Source organism: Microcaecilia unicolor, chromosome 5 (assembly GCF_901765095.1).
Source record: "Microcaecilia unicolor chromosome 5, aMicUni1.1, whole genome shotgun sequence".
In the NCBI taxonomy this organism is placed as follows: domain Eukaryota; kingdom Metazoa; phylum Chordata; class Amphibia; order Gymnophiona; family Siphonopidae; genus Microcaecilia; species Microcaecilia unicolor.
Genome location: NC_044035.1, coordinates 113,948,192 through 113,962,603, shown reverse-complemented (window position 1 = coordinate 113,962,603; position 14,412 = coordinate 113,948,192). Strand labels below are relative to the sequence as shown.

Sequence of the window (14,412 nt, the reverse complement as noted above, 5' to 3'; positions counted from 1 at the left end):
TGATTAAGATGAAATGAAGTCACCACTTTAAGAAGAAATTTGGGGTGGGTAAGGAGTACAACCTTAGAAGGGAAGAAGCAAAGAAAAGAAGGGTAGTGGACTAAGGCCTGAAGTTCACTAATACTTCGAGCAGAAGTGATGGCCACTAGAAAAAATGTCTTCCATGAAAGAAATTGTAGGGAAGCAGATGCCAAGGGCTTAAATGGAGGCTGCAATAAACATAGTAACAAAGTAAAGATGGCAGATAAAGACCTGTATGGTCAATCCAGTCTGCCCAACAAGATAAACTAATTTTACATTGTATACAATACTTTGTGTAATACCAGAGTCTGATTTGTCCTTGCCATTTTCAGGGCACAGACCGTAGAAGTCTGCCCAGCGCTGTTCTTGTACTAAGATTTCTGAAGCTAACATCGAAGCCCCTTAAAATTTACACTTCGGCCCATCCAAATCTATTCAGTCACGATCAGGGCACAGACTGGTTTTGCTTCCCAATTACTGGTGTTGCCACCAGATCTCTGCTAAGACTCCGTGGATCCATTCCTTCTAAACAGGATTATTTTGTGTTTATCCCACACGTTTGAATTCCATTACCATTTTCATCTCCACCACCTCCCGTAGGAGGGAATTCCATGTATCCATCACTCTCTCCATGAAAAAATACTTCCTGATATTACTCCTGAGTCTGTCCCCCTTCAACCTCAATTCATGTCTTCTAGTTCTACTATAATGCCTTTGTATCGCTCCATGGTGTGTCCACACCTTGAGTATTGCGTTCAGTTCTGGTCGCCATATCTCAAAAAAGAGCAGAATTAGAAAAGGTTCAAAGAAGAGCGACTAAAATGATAAAGGGGATGGAACTCCTCTCGTATGAGGAAAGGCAAAAGAGGTTCGGAATCTTCAACTTGGAAAAGAGACGGATGAAGGGAGATGATTGAGGTCTACAAAATCCTAAGTGGTGTAGAACGAGAAGAAGTAAATCAATTTTTTTGCTTGTTCCAAAAGTACAAAGACTAGGGGACACTTGAGGAAGTTACATGGAAATACTTTTTCACTCAACAAATAGTTAAACTCTGGAACTCTTTGCTGGAGGAACTGGTTAACAGCGGTTAGTGAATCTGGGTTTAAAAAAAGGTTTGGACAAATTCCTGGAGAAAAGGTCCATAGTCTGCTATTGAGACAGACATGGGAAACAACTGCTTGCCTGGGATTTGTAGTATGGAGTGTTGCCACGATTTGGGTTTCTGCCAGGTACATGTGACCTGGCTTAGCCACTGTTTGGAAAACAGGATACTGGGCTAGATGGACCATTGGTCTGACCCATTATGGCTACTCTTATGTTCTTAATTGTTTAGCTTGTGATGATAGTTGAAGTAAGACCAAATTAAGATCCCATGAAAGAAGAGGGGCCTGTAGGTGAGGTCTGAGGTGAAGAAATCCTTTGAGGAAACGACAAACTGTAGGATGGGATGGAAAAGACTTCCCCTGCTGGACTTTCAGGTAGAAGAAAATTGCTGCCAGGTGAACCCTGAAAGATGTGTATTTGAGGCTTGAGTCTGACAGATACAATAAACAGTTGATGATTGCTTGTATGGAGAAGCATAAGGGATCAACATGATTTGAAGCACACCAGATGGTAAACCGCTTCCACATTGAGGAATATGATTTCCTAGTGGCGGGTTTATGTGGAGGAGCCTCCATGCTGCAAGAGCTACTCTGCTGACATTGGAATATAAGACCGTCTTGTGAAAGAAGTGAGGATAAGAACCCAAATGCAGAGGTTTGTCTATCACCTGTTTGTGGAGCCAGGGGTACCCCATGACTGACGGGGACAATTCGGAGCAACTAGGATGAGATTTGTCCTATCTAGGTCCAGATTCAGCATTTCTCCCTCTCTCCTCTCCCTCCACCCCATGATCCAATATATCTCCCTCCTTCCATCCCTTCCATCTCTGGGTCTGAATCCAACATTTCTTCCTCCCTTCCTCCCATCGGGGCCTAACATCTCTCCATCTCTCCTTAGCTCCCATTGTCAAGTATATCACCATCTCTCCTGCTCCTTCACCTCAGGGTTCTATGTCTAACATCTCTTCCTATCTTCTCTCCCTCCCCCTTTCATTGTCTGCATGTATCTCTCCCTCCTTTCTATGCCCAGCTCAGGTATCTCCCTCCCTTTTCCCTTCCATCTCCTTACTCCCCATGCCCAGCTCAGATATCTCCCTCGTTTCTCTTCTATCTTTTAACTTCCCCCCCTCCCCTGCCTGGGTTGAGGATCCCTTCTCATAAGAAGAGAAAAATAGCTATACTGGGTCAGACCAATGGTCCCTCTAGCCAAGTATCTTGTTTCCAACAGTTGCCAATCAAGGTCACAAGTACCTGGCAGAAACTCCAAAAGTAGCAACATTCCATACTAAGGAAAGGGGAAAGAGGCAAAGAATGCATTCTTATCTGTTGTATAAATCATGGAAAGCCACATGAAAATAAACTATATAGGCATGTTTTCTATATCAGATCCTCATGTGCACCTCCATCTGAGAAGTAGCCCTTGATCCTGTTATCACAGAGATAGTCTGACAGTTACTTTCTTTATACTCATTTTATTATACTCGGCTCTACTCTCTAACATTATGAGAATCATATCTCTGTTATTTAATTGTTCTGTGTACCTATTAAGATGTTTCATTTCTGTGTGTATCTATCTCTCTATGAGCCAGTACTGTGGATGATTGAGCAAATCCTTTCACTTTGTCCAAGTATGGGCAATCTGTGATACGTTCAACACCCCCAATCACATGAGGAATAAAAAAAGGTTAATTTGATCATAGCATCACAACAGTAAAATTTCACATTATTGAATTTCCCATGTGTATCATATTACATACACACTGAGAGAGAGAGAGAGAGAGAGCTTTTTTCTTAAATGAAGGGCTTACCATCTCATTTCCAAAAAGGATGTCAACGTAAGGCATAACTTTCATCAGTTGTTCCTTGTACAACTGGCTGATAAACGGAGCAGAGAGATTCAGACTGAAGATCTTGTTGTTCTCGGAAGACTGGGTAGCTACTTTTAGTATTGATTCTGGTGAAACGGTAAGAAAAAATCCCTGAAAACAAAAACAAGTAGACAAGAGCAGTAAGCAAGCAGAAAAACAAAATTCAGTCAATATCTGCTAAAAGGGGGGAAAGAAGGTATTTTATAAAATACAAAGATGTAAATATCTACAGGATGCCAAGAAGACACCAAAGACTAAACTAAGCAATAAGGCAAAAGTTTGCAAAATAACAGTAGAGCTAGCATCATTCATAACATAATAAAAACATGGTAAAGTAAGAAGACTAAAGATCCAGTTCAAGGAGCAATTCCTGTATCACACTACTGGTAAAATCCCTATTCTTCGTGTGAACTCCATTTACCACCACTCTTTGTTGTCTTCCACTTAAACCATTTCTTTTTTTTATTGAAGTTTCACAAATACATCTTAACAGACATTCAACTGCACATTGACATCTTGCTTCTTACATCAATCTATGCCTATCCCCAACTGTAACTTTCCCTCCCTATCCCGGTGGTGAATGAGGCTGTTCCTTATATTGTTCATAAAGTGTCCAAATTTTGTTAAAGACCAGCATGGACCCTCTTCGCATAGCTGTTAGTTTTGACATCTGATAAAGGTGCTCCACTTTCTTACTGACCACCTGAAGTAATGGTGGTTTCACTTGCCTCCAGGCGCGAGCCAGCCCCAGTCTTGCCGCTACAAAATATTGAATCGCCAACCTATGCTGCCAGCTAGGTATTGCTGCTGGTCTGAAGTGTAATAGGCAGTGTTCTGCCCTCCATGAATCTCTGTAGAACTGTATTAACCAGTTGCATTACAGCTTTCCAATACATTTCGACTTTCTCGCAGGACCACCAAAATGTGATAAAATGTGCCTCTGTGGCCACACTCCCGCCAGCATTGCCCCGACATTTCTAGATACAGCTTTTGTAGCCGGTCAGGAGTGTAATACCACCAATAAAACATTTTAAAACCATTTTCATTTACCATTTGAGCTAGGGATGGTTTAAGCAAATATTTATAGTTCCCCTTCCATACTGTTTCGGGATAGGTGGTTTGTAGCACCTCCTCCCACTTCGCTTGGTAAAGTACCTGAGGATCTGTCCTTCCCAGCAGGGCCAAATATATACGGGTGATTCCTCCCCTGCCTCCTCCTCTATTTACCACTAATTCTAGGGCTGTTTCAGCTAGGCCTAATTCATCCTGCGCTTTCTTCTTAATGAAGCTGCGCAGGTTGCAGTAATATGTAAGGTCTCTCTCCACCAGGCCATATTCCTCCTGCAAGTTTGCAAAGTGTATCATTTCCCCATCTTTCCATAGCTGACCCAGCGTACGCAGCCACGCTTGAGCCCATGTATCGAACACTTTTTCCGATCTCCCCAAGGGGAACCCCTTTGCCCATCGTATTGCTGTTTGCCGATAATACCGCCTCTCCGGAAACATCTGCCTTCTCAATTGGTACCATGTCCACATAGGGTGCCTCAACCCTAGGGGCATTTTTTTGATTATAGGTACCAACTCATCTCCTGGAATCCACAGAATATCCTCTATTTCTCGCCTACCTAGCCAAGCTCTCTCCCAGTGAAGCCATTTCTTGGATGCCCCAGGGGCCCACTCTGCCAGAACACGAATCTGGGCCGCCTGATAGTACAGATACCGCCTCTCTCCCATGTTTGAAACATCATTGATCGCCTCACTCTTGGCGGACATTTCCTCCATATGTATGTAAACATTTTGCGATTAAGGTTTGCAAAGAAACTAGTACGAATTGGTATCGGGATTGCCATAAATAGATATAATAGTTTTGGGAGCAGCAGCATCATCTTGATGGCGTGTATGCGCCCTTTCCAGGATACGTTAAGCCCTTCCCATCTATCCAACTCTCTAAATAGCTCTTCTGCTTTCTGGGGGAAGTTAGCTGCAAAGAGCCCCTCCAGCTGCGGCGTTATCTGAATACCCAAATATTTAATAGACTTGTTCGCCCACACAAAGGGGAACTCTGTCTGAAGAGCCGACAGCTCAGTGGGAGGCACTGTGAGATTTAGAAAGGTTGATTTCTCCAAGATGGGCTTAAATCCTGATAGTTGCCCATATTGTGTGAGATGTTCTACTACCCTTTTTACCGATGTGTCTGGCTTCGTGATTGTCAGCAATATATCATCGGCAAACAGCATCAGTTTATGTTCCCTCCAGCCTCTCACCACTCCCTTTACCTCCCTATCCCTCTGAAGCATACAGGCTAAAGGTTCTAAGGAGAGAGCAAAAAGAAGTGGAGACATCGCACACCCCTGCCTGGTCCCTCGTTGTAGTTTAAATGTTCTTGTATACATCCCATTAATTTTTAATGTTGCCAATGGGGCCTGATATAATAGCTGTAACCATTTCAGATACATCCCTTCTATCCCTATCCGCTGTAACACTGTGAACAGAAACGACCAACTGGACTGGTCAAATGCCTTTTCTGCATCAATCGAAAGCAGTATCGCTGGGGTCTGGTCGTCTCTCACCTGTTGGATGACATGCATCAGGCACCTAATATTATCAAACGTCTGGCGTCCCGCTATGAACCCCGCCTGATCTTCATGCACTATATCTGGTATCTGTTTTTGTAATCTGCGGGCCAGGATTTTTGTGAATATCTTGTAGTCCACGTTCAGGAGTGAGATTGGCCTGTAAGAAGTGCATAACTGTGGGTTTATCCCTGGCTTTAGTAATAGGGTTATCGCAGCCAATCTCCAGGTATAAGGTAATTCCTGCGTGTCAGATAGTGCATTAAACACTCTCTGTAAAATTGGTGCTAGGAGTTTACTATACAATTTATAAAATCTGAGGGGGAACCCATCTGGGCCTGGAGCTTTACCGCTCGCCATATCTGTTATTGCCCACATGATCTCCTCTAATGAGATGGGGGCGGACATCTGTTCAGACCCCCCCTCCCCACTCGCGGGAGATCCGCCTCTCGCAGGTACTGCTCCATTCTATCTTCCTCTAGAGCATGTTCTGATCCATATAAAGTTGTATAATATTCAAGGAATGCCTCTTGAACTTGCTCCACCTGTGTAACAATATCCCCCTCTGCTGTTTGTATACCTCCTATATGGTTTCGCTGCGCTAACTTTTTGAGTTTGCACGCTAGCAATCTGCCTGCCTTATCTCCAAATTCAAAATATTCTTGTTGTGTCATTTGCAGTTTGGCAGCTAATTCTGCCAGTTGTAGCTCGTTAAGTTTGGATCTCAGCTCATTTATTTTTACCTGTCCCCGGGGTCTTTTTTATGTTCCTGTTCCAATCTCAGTATCTCCGCTCTGATGTTATCTTCCTGCTCTACTCGTGTCTTAGCTATGTGTGCCCCCAGTGCAATCAGTTGTCCACGTAGGACTACTTTGAGACCCTCCCACAGGTGTTCCAAGAGGATCTCTCCCACATCGTTAAATTCGAGGTATTCCTCAATATATTTTTCTATCACTGGGATATTTTTAGTATCCAGTAGGATTGCCTCATTTAATCTCCAATATCGTGTGCCCACCTGCCGAGTTCCCGTGCGTAATTCTAATACCACCGGAGCATGATCAGACCAGGCGCGCGGTTCAATATGTGTCTCACGCACCCTGTCTGCAATTGTCACATCTCCCATCCACCCATCTATTCTGGAATATGACCCATACTTAGAAGAGTAGTAGGTATAATCTCGCTCCTGCCCGTGTTTAGCCCGCCATATGTCCATCAGTCCCCACACCTTGCCAGGAATCCCTTCAATTTTTTTCCGATCTAATTTAGCGTACACTGCCTGGCCCGTAGAGTTATCTAACGGTGGGTGTATCGTGACATTAAAGTCTCCTCCCAGCAAAAGATGACCCTGTTGATGTCTTTGCAATTGTTGTTCTACTTCCTCGATGAACATTTGCTGTCCTGTGTTTGGTGCATACAGGTTCACAATTGTATATTGAACATTAAACAGTGAAATTAATATCATCAAAAATCTACCTTCTTTATCTGTTATGGTACGATGAACCTGCCATGGGAGTGACCCCGACAACGCTATCAATACCCCTCTCCGTTTTGAGTTATCCATACATGATGAGAATATAGTGGGGTATCGCCTATGACACACCAGCTTTTCATGACACTTTTTAAGGTGCGTCTCCTGCAAGAGCACCATGTCAGCTCGCAGGCGTACCATTTCTTTGAATGCTAGCTGGCGCTTCATAGGTGAGTTGAGGCCCCGCACATTAAAGGTTACACACTTGAACACCTTATCACCCAATGCCACATAAACAGTCTGCTATATATCCACCACCATTTCCCCTCGGCCCCCCCTCCACCCCCCTCCCTCTCTTCCCAATAACCTGAAATAACATGCCCCTCTCTCCTTTAGGGGCATGTCTATAAGAATGTGGACTTCCATTAACTCATTCGTTACCAGCCTGCTCAGTTGCTCTAGGCTTTTGTCTTGTATTAATAAAGTTCCGCTTGGCCCACTTTTCTAGATGGGCAGATCTTTATAAAGCAGGTTTTATACTCCAAAGTGGGATGCTTTTTTCATGTGCCTTTTCCAGCTGCCAGTGTATGATCTGATGCCTGGCATCTCAGCCGTCCTCGCCCCTGCGATACTCGCTGCCATTTCTGCTTGTTCTGTCTCGGGGGCCTGTCGATTTTCGTGCGAAGGTCGCTGTTCCCGCCTTATCCTGCCCCGAGAATTCTTGGGCCTCTTCAGGCGTTATCACACGGCGCTGTTTGCCCTCTTTGTAAAACACTAGGGCAAATGGGTGTTGCCATTTATATTTGATGCCCTCTTCTCGAAGCTTTTCCGTTAGTGGGTGCAGAGCTCCTCGTCTCTTTAAAGTGGTGGCCGCTAGATCCTGGAACAGTTCAATGGGGTACGTCTCCCATGTGATAGGACTAGCTGCTCTCGCTTGACGCATGATCTCCTCTTTAATTTTAAACTCTGTAAAGCAGGCCACTATGTCTGTAGGCACATTGGCCTTTCTTGATCCCAGTGCCCAATGTGCGCGCTCTAGCCGAATTGTTTCTGGCACTATTGTGTGGTCCGGGGTAGATAGAAGGTGGGCTGCTATATATTGCACTACCTTCTCGCAGTTGTTAAATTCTGGTAGCTCCGGCAGGCCCCGCACCCGGATATTGGATCGCCGACTTCTGTTTTCAAGGTCTTCCACCTTGTCCGTGAGGAACCTCATGTCTGCTTGTTGGTCCATAATTTGTTGTTCGATCACTGTCACAGTTTCTGCATGCTCCTCTAGCCCAGCCTCCATCTCATTGACTCGGTTCCACAAGTCTTTAATCTCTTGTCCTAGGTCCGCACTTAGTTGTGCAAAATCTCGCCGCATCTCTTTGATTTCCTTTTTTATGTCCAGCAACCATGTGCTCAATTGCTCCCATTTATCCGTTGATACCTTGCTCTCGCTATTCTCGTCGTGTGCTCTCTGGTCGTTTGGAGATTGCGGGCTTGTGGAGCTTCCCTGGCCGCTCTGATCACTGGCCTGTTTCCCTGCCACGTGTTCGCGCTGACGGAATCCGAATGTAGTTAAATCTGCCGTCTTGAGCTTCGAGTTTGCCATTTGTAACCTCACGTTCCTTTCACTGCCCGCTCTGCTGCTCACCTTTCGCTTCGGGCCGCAGTGACTCTATTTTCTAGCTAATTTTCAGGCTGGTAAGCGGGAGCTCCGTTTTCAGATCGCCATTGCTGAACGTGACGTCACCGGAAGTCCCACTTAAACCATTTCTAACACAGTTACCCCCTCGTTCTATAATCTTGCATGCAAAACTGCATGCACAGGTTATTGATTAGTGCCAAGTCATTAACTTAACTGATAAACTAGGTGCTGATACTACCAATAATTGTCTATATTTGGAGTTAATTGGTACTAATTGATACTAATTTGCAGTTACACATGTAACTGCACTTCATCGTAATTCTATAACCTTAGCATGTAAATCCTTTAGCACATTAACTACTAAGGGTGTGGACATGGGAGGGGCCTGGGTGGATTTAGGGTGTGCCCAGAACGTAAAATTAACATTAAAGAATACAGTTACATGCGTAGCTGACCGCATTTAGGCACAAGAATTTACATCAGGGCTTCTTGCCTAAAGTTAAACGTGTAACTGCCATTATGGAATTCATGCTTAGCACACATACGTTAGGTGACCTGTACATAACTACTTACTTAGGGTCAATGCCAAAGGCACTAAGGAGTCCTTTTACCAGCTTCAAAAGGGCCCTGTGCAAGCGGTGGGGGCTGTTTTTCCCACGCACCAGGGCCCTTTTTGAAGCTGAAGGGTAAAAAAGTCCCCAGACACACATGGCCATGAAGCAGGGAGCCCTTACCTCCACCCATTGAGGAGCCGATAAGGGCTTCCATGCTAACCCGATGGTAACCAGGCAGCAACATGGCGATGCCTGATTACCGCTGGGTTATCGCCACACAAGCTATTTCTGGGGATTTTCTTTTTCCCCTGGATATGGTGAATGCACTCAGGGAAGGACAACTGCCAGCGGCTGGGTTGGGCCGGCAGTAGTCTCGGAAGAAAGAGTAGTAAGCCTGTGTTGTGTTCTGTAAAAGGGCCCCTAAGTTTATTTATATAAGTCATCCATACAGAACTCTGCAACTCTGTCAAAGTCTAGAAGAGCAAGAAAAAAAACTGTCATGCTAAAAAAACAAACAAAAAACCACCCAAACCCCAAAACAGTACAAATCTATATGAGCAGTACATTTTTTCAGAAAATAAATTAAGATGCTCTGTTGAAGGAGCTTCATATAGCATACGTTAGTTGTTCTGTCATATATATTTTATTTCTAATTCCTTAATTCAGTTGTATTATTCTTTGCAAATATCCAGCTCAAATAAATTGTTTATTACATTAAACCATGTGGAAATTGTATTATCACTATTCAGGGCTGTTGTTTATTTTATAGATGATTTTATTGTAATCTGCCCTGGATAAAGGCGGGCTAGAAAAATAATAAATCTAATCTAATAATGTATTTATTCAATCCTTTTCACAGTGATAAAAGGCAAAATACCAAAATCTAGTAATAAAATGGCACTCTGTTCAGAAAGATATGTTCTCAGCAAGGGGGTAAGCTGTGTACACATGAACTGGTGCGGGAGGTAATGGTGCTGGGGCCGCTTGATAACAATGATCATAATATGATTAAATTTGATATTAGCTTTTAAGTATACATAGAAAATCAAATACGTTAGCGTTTAACTTTAAAAAAGGAGACTATGATAAAATGAGAATGGTGAAAAAAAATAACTTAGATGAGCAGCTGCGCGGGTCAAAAATTTACATCAGGCATGGATGCTGTTCAAAAACACCATCCTGGAAGCCCAGGCCAAACATATTCCGCGTATTTAAAAAAAGGAGGACAGAAGAACAAACGACAGCCGGCATGGTTAAAAAGTGAGGTGAAGGAAGCTATTAGAGCTAAAAGAAATCCTTCAGAAAATGGAAGAAGGAACCAACTGAAAATAATAAGAAACAGCATAAGGAATGTCAAATCAAATGCAAAGCGCTGTTAAGGAAGGCAAAAACACAGTAAAAAAATTTTTTTTAGGTATATTAAAAGCAGGAAGCCGGCAAAAGAATCGGTTGAATCGCTAGATAACCGAGGGGTAAAAGGAGCAATCAGGGAAGACAACAGCAGAGAGATTAAATGAATTTTTTGCTTCGGTCTTCACCGAGAAAGATTTGGGAGAGATACCAGTGCTATAAATGGTATTCGAAGCTCAGGAGTCGGGGAAACTAAATGAATTTTCTATAAACCTGGAGGATGTAATGGGGCAGTTCTACAAACTGAAGAGAAGCAAATCTCCTGGACCAGATGGTATTCATCCCAGAGTACTGATAGAACTGAAAAATGAATCTGTAATTTATCCGTAAAATCAAGCGTGGTCAGGAAGATTGGAGGCTGGCCAATGAAACAGATTTTAAAAAAAGGTTACAGAGGAGATTCGGAAAATTATATACCAGTGAGTCTGACGTTGGTGCCGGGCAAAATGGTAGACACTATTATTAAGAACAAAATTACAGAGCATATTCTAAAGCATTGATTAATGAGACAAAGCCAACATGGATTTAGTGAAGGGAAATCTTGCCTCACCAATCTATTACATTTCTTTGAAGGGGTGAACAAACATGTGGATAAAGGTGAGCCAGTTGATATTGTGTATCTGGATTTTCAGAAGGCGATTGACAAAGAACCTCATGAAAGACTACAGAGGAAATTGGGAGAGCCATGGGATAGGAGATACTGTCCTATTGTGGATTAAAAACTGGTTAAAAGATAGACAACAGAGAGTAGGGTTAAATGGTCAGTTTTCTGAATGGAGAAGGGTAGTTAGTGGAGTTCCCCAGGGCTCTGTGCTGAGGACTGCTGCTTTTAACATATTTATAAATGACCTACAGATAGGAGTAAGTAGTGAGGTAATTAAATTTGCTGACGACACAAAGTTATTCAAAGTCATTTAATCGCGGGAGGATTGTGTAAAATTACAAGAGGAGCTTATGAGACTGGGAGACTGGGCGTCTAAATGGCAGATGACGTTTAATGTGAGCAAGTGAAAAGTGATGCATGTGGGAAAGAGGAACCCAAATTATAGCTACGTCATGCAAGGCTCCACGTTAGGAGTCACAGATCAAGAAAGGGATCTAGGTGTTGTCGTTGATGATACGTTGAAACCTTCTGCTCAGTGTGCTGGTGCGGCTAAGAAAGCAAATAGAATGTTAGGTATTATTAGGAAAGGAATGGGGAAAAAATGAGGACATTATAAGCTGCTACCGTACCTTGAATATTGTGTTCAATTCTGGTTGCCAGAACGCAGTTTTTTGATATTAGGGAGGGGCATCCTTAAGCGGGATGCTCCAGGATTATACGGGTGAGGGTAATTGGCACAGGGAACCCACAGGCTGCTTGTGCGGCAACCTGGGGGGCATACTAAGCATTCGGGAGGTTCAAAACTGTGTACCCCAAGTTATTAACAGATGATAATATGTATTTAAGTGTGTGTAACGTTAATTATGTTATGACGTATGTTGTGTTTGGAATTATAAGCTGAACGTTCCTGGCTGCGGCCAAAATAAAAATCCAACTTTCTTCAAGATGCTTGCAGCGTGGTGTTTTGCAGGGAAAGGGAGCAAGTGCCAAGTGCACGAGTTGTGTTAGGTATTATTAGGAAAGGAATGGGGAAAAAATGAGGACATTATAAGCTGCTACCGTACCTTGAATATTGTGTTCAATTCTGGTTGCCGCATCTCAAAAAAGATATAGTGGAATTAGAAAATGTGCAGAGAAGGGCAACGAAAATGATAATGTGGATGGGACGACTTCCCTATGAGGAAAGGCTAAAGTGGCTAGGGTTATTCAGCTTGGAGAAACGGCGGCTGAGGGGAGAGGTCTATAAAATAATGAGTGGAGTTGAATGGAGACCTTGACGGGAGGGAGGGCCAGAGGCCAAGGTGGAGGAGGGGGGGGGGGGCACATTTTGGCCAGGCTCCCTGTTACCACCCTCCTGTCACCACTTCTGCCCTCCCCGTAGCCGCTACCACCTCCCCACCGCCGTGACTGAAAACAGGACAGGGCACCAGGCAATGTGAAACAAACGTGGGACAAACACTTTAGCAGCCCCCCCCCCCCCGCCAGCCAAACCAGGAGGGCCCCAGAGTCAATTTGGCCACGCCACTGAAAGCGCTGCTAGTACATCTTCACTTTTGAAGAAGGGAATACCAATTATAACTTCTCATGTTCTACTACTAATATTTCTATATACTACTAGATGTTAAGCTGCTCAACTTGAATCTCCTTTAAATAAAAAGGCATATTACTAACAGGGCTTGGGCACTCTCCAGAGGTAATGTTCTCCAGAATACAGAACAATGGGGGATAGTCATGTCCATAGAAGCCAACAATTCAAAAGGATTGGGGCACACTGAAAGAGCTCGCTCAACAGTGGGCAAGCTTAGCATGAATGAGACCTCTCTTCAGCCTTTGTATTTTTTTTTGTACAAAATCAGTCTAATAATTACCCAAAGATATGGGATGTATATCAGCTTTCAAGACACATTAGTCCCTTTTTCAGATGAACTAAAGATCTAGATCGTCTCAGAAACTTGTGTACATCATTATCTCTGATACAAGTTAATAGAGCCTGCAAATAATCTATCCTAAAAGGCACTAGATCCAAAATCTTATAAAGTTTAAGAGACACATTTCATTCTATTTTCTATAGCAGGTTGTTCAACCTCAGTCCTCGAAGGCCTCAACCCAGTTGGGTTTTGTTTATTTTTGATTAATCGCCAAATCATGGCAAAGCCAAATCTTAGTGATGAACTACGTCCAGGTGTATACAAATAGATCTCATGCATAATCACTAGAGAAATCCTAAAAACCCAACTGGTTAAGTGCCGAGGTTGAACACCCCTGCTCTATAGCATTTGTTTCTCAACAGGGAATCATCTCTTTTTACACACCACTGTACCTGGAAACATTTATGCACAGAATGTTCCTATATAAACTACAAACCAAGAAGCCAAGGTACATCAACGCATCAATATTGGTTACTAACATCCTTAACGATGGTGTTTGTATGTGCATTAATGGTTAATGTTAATACATGTAAAATGATGCATGAACTATTGTATACAGTATGGCATACACATTAGACAGTAACTTACAACCTTAACTACATTTCCATAGTTAAGGTTATGCTGTTAATATACCCTGATTACATTTGGCAGATTTTAAAAGGTAGACTTTTTCCATTAATAGGCAATGTGGTAGTATATTTTTACATCTTACTGATTAATATATACTACACTGTTAACGTACAGTGTAGTATAAAATCTATGCTAATATTACACTATACGTTAACAGTGTTGGTAATGCATGTTTTCAATAATTCATTTCAGTACACTGGCCACCCAAGTCCATAATCTTTTATTAGTAGGATTTCTTGTTAAAAGAAGGGGGCTTTTCAAAAGAACTGAATACCACTGTGCAGGGGTTCTCAACCTAGCCCTTGGTTACACAATATCAAATACTGCAGCTTCAATACTATTTGCCTATCATCATATGTAGTGAAATCTGGGGATGGATTGGGTGGATATGTATGGTTTTGATGTAATTTTATTATACTATGCAATTTGCTTCAAAACTCAGTGGAGTGAAAGAATGGAGTGGAGGAGTGGCCTAGTGGTTAGAGCACTGGTCTTGCAAGCCAGAGGTGGCCGGCTCAAATCCCACTGCTGCTCCTTGTGATCTTGGGCAAGTCACTTAACCCTCCATTGCCTCAGGTACAAACTTAGATTGTGAGCCCTCCTGAAACAGAGAAATATC

General features: G+C 43.0%; 1 protein-coding gene across 5 annotated transcripts in view; it reads right to left on the bottom strand.

The window, feature by feature from the left end:
• The window catches only part of ADK (adenosine kinase), a 656,244-nt gene that overhangs the window by 166,072 nt on the left and 475,760 nt on the right, over positions 1-14,412 (bottom strand). For all 5 annotated transcript variants that reach the window (XM_030203209.1, XM_030203211.1, XM_030203212.1 and 2 more), the window contains one exon: positions 2,934-3,104. In XM_030203209.1, the coding sequence (XP_030059069.1) occupies positions 2,934-3,104 (171 nt within the window). The remainder of the gene's footprint in view (positions 1-2,933; positions 3,105-14,412) is intronic.